Source organism: Marmota flaviventris, chromosome 6, assembly GCF_047511675.1.
Source record: "Marmota flaviventris isolate mMarFla1 chromosome 6, mMarFla1.hap1, whole genome shotgun sequence".
NCBI lineage: Eukaryota > Metazoa > Chordata > Mammalia > Rodentia > Sciuridae > Marmota > Marmota flaviventris.
Genome location: NC_092503.1, coordinates 19,858,900 through 19,864,899, shown reverse-complemented (window position 1 = coordinate 19,864,899; position 6,000 = coordinate 19,858,900). Strand labels below are relative to the sequence as shown.

The window sequence follows — 6,000 nt, the reverse complement described above, 5'->3', positions numbered from 1 at the left end:
AAAGGCACCTCTTTTCACGTTCATTTGTAAGTAGAGCTTCCACCTTTAGAATGAGTTTCCAAATTTTCTTCAGGGAAAAAGTTAATCTCTTCAAATTTCGGAAAGTTCTCTTAGGTTGAAGGACTTAGCTCCTCCCCTCTTCTCTTCTCCCTCCCTTGCTGCCCCCCCACCCCCACCCCCCGCTCAGGAGTCAGAAAGTCATAGATGGTTGGGGACTGGGAAGAGACTTGAGCTGGAGAAGCGGGCAGGTGGCGGGGGTCTCTTCGCCGCCTGTGAGCTGTGAGAGCGCTGGGAGCAGGATATACCACTTTCTTTACTGACCAGAGCTGCTTTCGGAGCAGTCCCTGCAGCTGCTATCAGGATGTGCTGAAAATGAAATGGACGGGGCAACAACTAGCATCACTAACCTCAGAGTTTAAACACATGTCCTCCGATGACCAGGATTTGAAATTTTTTTCCCCCTCTTTTACCAGCAGCGTCCAGTTCATCGCCGCCAACACGACTCCCACTTGTACCTTTGATCAATTTACCTTGATGCACCGGTGAAGGACGGGGACTTGAATTCCCTCTAAAAACGCCTGCAGGGTGTGGGGGCGGTCGTGGAGGACCAGGAAGAGGAGGTGGAGGGGAAAGAGGAGGTGGAGGAGGCGGCCAAGGCGTTGGACCAGCAGTGTTGGCGAGGGGGACCAAGCCGCGAGAGGCAGCGTCTGGCGTCTCAGTGGTGCGCTCCCAGAGCCTGCAGGCGGGACCAGCGTGGGAACGCTGCTGGCCTGGCCGGCAGTGTACCGCGTCCTCACCACCATGGTCCGGCTCCTCTTGGTTTTCTTCCCAGCGATCTTTTTGGAGATGTTCCTTCTCCCCAAGAACCCCGGCAGACAAGTGTTGCTGGCGGGAGCCTCATCGCAGCGCTCTGTGGCCAGAATGGACGGAGATGTCATTATTGGAGCCCTCTTTTCAGTCCATCACCAGCCCCCCGCCGAGAAGGTGCCCGAAAGGAAGTGTGGGGAGATCAGGGAGCAGTATGGCATCCAGAGGGTGGAGGCCATGTTCCACACATTGGATAAGATCAACGCGGACCCCGTCCTCCTGCCCAACATCACCCTGGGCAGTGAGATCAGGGACTCCTGCTGGCACTCTTCCGTGGCTCTGGAACAAAGCATCGAGTTCATCAGGGACTCTCTGATTTCCATTCGAGATGACAAGGATGGGCTCAACCGGTGCCTGCCTGACGGCCAGACCCTCCCCCCAGGCAGGACTAAAAAGCCTATTGCTGGAGTGATCGGCCCGGGTTCCAGCTCAGTAGCCATTCAAGTCCAGAACCTGCTCCAGCTGTTCGACATTCCCCAGATCGCCTATTCTGCCACAAGCATCGACCTGAGTGACAAAACTTTGTACAAATACTTCCTGAGGGTTGTCCCTTCTGACACTTTGCAGGCAAGGGCGATGCTTGACATAGTCAAGCGTTACAATTGGACCTATGTTTCTGCCGTCCACACGGAAGGTAGGCATTATATTGGGAAAGAAAAGTACTGAGAAAACCAAGGTATTGCATGATGTGCTCTGGGATCATAGTATCGTCCCTGTTTATTTCTAGCACTGTGGGGAACAGACTTTACCCTTCTTAGTACACGCCCACCCAGGCATTGCTTTTTATCCTCATTCCCTCGTAATTATAGCGTAAACAAACCGCATCTCAAGGTGTTACTGGGGATAGGAGGAGCATAAAAAAATATCAAAGTCTCCATGCAAAGTGTCCAGCTGTAGATTTTAGTCTTACACGATGGTTTCTCCTCATATTCTAAGTTTTTGTTTGGCAGGCTTATTGGCCCAAGGTGTTAGATTACCCTTCAGTGACTGGTTATGATTATTCAAGTTCAATAGGCTGGAGAATCCTGAGTGAATGGTTAATCAAAAGAAATCGCTGTCTCTGGATGTTAATTTGAAAGCTTTACCTTGTCTTCAACAGTCAGATGGTGTTTCCTTTGTCCTCTCTCATCCCATATTAGAATCCAAAATGTCCCTGAGAATGTGGGATTAATGCAGACATCTCCCTCAGGACATTGGAAATTTATCTCCAATTCTGGGATAACTTAGATACAAAGAAATTGTAAATAATTCAAACCATTTATTCCTTGCTGTAAATGCTAGAAACACACATTTCCTCACTTCCCCAATAATTATCTTGTTTTATGACAGATGACACTGAAAACTTCTTGGATTTGAGCCTTGGTTTCTAGTTTTTCCCCCCCCTATCATTACAATGACTTTGCTCTTCAAATTTAATGTTAGATCAATTATAAATTACCAATAAAAGGATAGCAGATGACAGGTTTAAAATGCCTTTTAAAAATGAAACAGATTGACCTGAGGTTAAAAGCTTTAATTCCCCCCGCCCCCCCGTGTGTTGTAGACATGAATTCTCAAAGAATTTCTTGCTTAAAGATTTTCTTTACTCTCTTCATCTTAGCCTACTTAAATTTTTGGATAAAAATGAGACTTTTGAGCTCATCTATTCTTAACTTCCCTAGTAGGTTTATAAGGAAACTGAGGCCCTGGCACTAAATTGACATCTAGGATAATCCACATGTATATATGCTGGCATGAAGAAGAGAATCTTGAGGGTGTTGTTGCATTCATATTTCTTAAAATCAAAAGAAAGAAAGAAAGCCCATAGACATGGCTTCACTATTAAAAATATTTACACAAAATTTAGTTACTCGTGTGAGGTCTGATTATAAAGTTTAGGAAGCATTCTTAGTAAAATAGTTATATGATCATAGGGAATGAGTAAAGATGCTTTAATTTATAAAAGGCATTGTTTTCAGAACAAACAAAAATTATATAGAATTATACAATTTTATTTTCAGAATTTGCTTTTGAAAAAAAACTTTCTGCTATAATATTGTCACTTCTAACATATAATTCTTGTTTCTGTATCTTGATTTTAAATTATGAACTGCATCCTTCTTTTTGAATACAGACTCATTACTTTTTTAAGACACAAATTTAAGTCCAGAAGTTAAATCCTCACATTTTAATGTTTAATATTAATTTCCTACACTTTAATGTTTAATATAGTTTCCTCTAGTGCTTAGATGGAACATTTTGAAAGTATAAGTTAAAAATGTGTGAAATATCAGCACTGGAGAGATATCTCCAAAAGGAATGACAAAATCCAGGTTGAATGTGGTTTATTGACATATTTAATCATTTTCCCTCCACTGAGCTAGGCAGTTGATTATTGATATTATTATTTCTTCAGGAAGAAGTAATGTTTTATCATTTTTTACTGATTTTTATTTTCCATATTTTATATAAGATATTTTGAGGAAGGAAGGTGTAGAAGAAAGATTCACTTTTCTTATATCTATTTCCCAATAGTATTACTTTGGTAAAAATAATTGCTAATAGAGTTTGCTTTCTGAGAATAGAATTATGTTTTTGGAAAATTAATTGGACTTCTGTTTTCTAATTTTGTTGAGGAATGACTCATAATTTTACGTGTGTATTACTTTGGACTACTTTATTTCCCCTCTGCTTTCTGACTGTAACTGTATTGCAGAGATAGTATCTTCACACTATTCCAATCAAGTGATTTTATTACAGGAGATTACAACTCTTCACTTAGCCATTTATATATGCTGTCTTGTTTCTTCTTAAAGGAAATTAATTTCTCTTTTCATTAGACATAACATTTGTGAAAACAGAATTGCTTTTATTTTCTGCTATCCATAAAGAAATTTTGTGTAAGCTCTTGGTGTAAGTTCCAACTAAAAATGTATTTTTCCTAAGGCTCTGCCCTCTGCTTCTCAGAGATGCATTGCGTATTGGCCTACAGGCACTTTCTTGGATCACTTAGTAATTTCCCTGCCTTCAGACTGATGGGGTCATGTAATGGTGACGGTTTCCTGTAAATAGTAGCTAAGTCCACATTATCAGTGTTGTTCTTACCATCTGGGCACTATTCAGCAAGGAAGCCTATTTGTCTGAATATTGGCAATTTGGAGCTTAAAAATCTTGGAACCTCCAGTGACCTTTACTTCTCCTTTCCAAATCGGCCATTGCCTCATTAATTTGTTGCCACCATTTCTTAAGTTAGAAATTAACCCAATACAGTAAATATCATAAAAAAGACTACACTACTGTGGCCTTCATTTCTATAGTTAATGTGGGTGACTTTGCAATCATAGATAAGGCATCTAGTCTTTGAATGACCTCATTTTAAAATATTCCTTTATTACTTTATTGTACATTGAAGTAAGCTTTGAGATATTTTCTGTTTTTAAATTTTTATCCAAAAGAATTTAGTTTTTATATTCTTTCACATTGTTTTCAATGCTCTATCATATCATTTGTGCTGCAATTGTTGTCTGGTCATAACAACATGACCAGTTTACTTGACAGAAGAGAGAATCAGTGCGTGTGAAGTTACCTGCAATAGACTTTCCAGAAATTGTTCATGATTGTTTCCTGAAACAAATGTTGAGAAAGATCTGTCAAGGAGGCAGAGGAGCATTGAAGCAATAGAGCTTCACGAAAAATTCAAATGCACTTTGGAATGAGCTGCTCACCTGGAATGTGTATCTTTAAATATGCTAAACATAGAGTACAAAAATAGCCTCTACTGAGAATATCTCGGCCAAGGACACATTATTCCATTCTTCTGATGAAATTAAGATTGCTCCCATCCAAAATCAAGTTTAAAACAATACCTAAAATAATTTTATTTGATTAAATTCAAAGCATTGAGTGAGTGCAATGAAGAATATCCTTTGAATTTGTAGCTTAAAAAAGTTTAAAAAATTTTGGGGGAGGGGAAATATTTTCATTTTGTTTTAAACATTTTTCTCTTCATATGTCTTAGGCCAGCAGACAGGCAATGATATGACAAAGGTTTAATGGTGCTACTTTCCTGATGGAAATATTCACTTTTTGTTTGGTTTGGTTTTCATTGTAGGATAATATTTTTTGGGCATTTGCTTATATATTATTTAAAACTGACCTTTTTTTTTTACTTCTTTTCAAAGTTGGATCTTTTTCTTTTAGCAACGTTTACTATTTCATATAAAACTAAAGTTAAAATTCTTATGGCATCAGAGGAAAGTCCTTCTAAGTCATAAGTACTGTGCAAGGATAAAGTGATTGTTTTAGTTAATGCAATTACATATAATATTTTTATACCTACTATCATAGTTCTTGTCTACTTACAGTAATTTTCTCTATACCTTTCTTTTCTTGGCTGCAACCTATTTCACAGGAAGTTATGTTAATGAATTGCTCTATTTTTTCATATAACAAGGAATGGAATTGTCTTGAAAGTTTATTTAGGCCAACCAATTTAGGATGCTTAAAACTCCACTATTACAACCTTATCCATGCTCCAAGGTTATGATTGTGATTAGGATTTCTAATGAGAGTGGGGAAAAATTTGGAATTAAATTCCAAAGCAGAATCTCTCAGTTTGTTCTTCTTTATACCATAAACTGACTCCCTGAAATTTCCTCCAATTTCCCGTCAACTCCTGGGTATCATCCCAAAGAATGCAAACTCTTCTTTCATGTGATATTTTTTTTCAGTGAGTTCTCTCTTTCTTATACTACACCTCATCATTTTCTTCTCTCATATATCCTGGGTTCTGGTTCCTTCACTATGATAGCTAACTTTAACTAAACCGTAGATCCATTATTAAACCAAAGTCTTCTAAACAGTATGTGCCTCTATTAAGTCATATCTTCTTTCCTTTATCCTTGCACAGTTATTATTATCACTATTATTAGTGCTACTATATCAAATGGTAGAAATGTGATATTTTTCTTTTAAAGGTAAAATTGTTAGCTTAAGTCTGCCTTTTTAGATTATTAGTAGATTCTAGAATTTTGATGAATTTATCTTAGAATTCCTACTTTGTGTCCTTAGGATTCTAGCTTCCTTCAGTGGCCACTTGTCCTGCTATGAACTATTTTGACAGTATGCTTTTCCACTGTATATCACACCACCTTG

The 6,000-nt window shown here is 38.5% G+C and overlaps 1 protein-coding gene across 3 annotated transcripts in view; it reads left to right on the top strand.

Annotated features, from left to right (window-relative positions):
• The first annotated feature begins 801 nt into the window (after positions 1-801).
• The window catches only part of Grm1 (glutamate metabotropic receptor 1), a 380,075-nt gene continuing 374,876 nt past the window's right edge, over positions 802-6,000 (top strand). For all 3 annotated transcript variants that reach the window (XM_027938489.2, XM_027938491.2, XM_027938493.2), the window contains exon 1: positions 802-1,501. In XM_027938489.2, coding sequence (XP_027794290.2) covers positions 802-1,501 — 700 coding nt within the window. The remainder of the gene's footprint in view (positions 1,502-6,000) is intronic.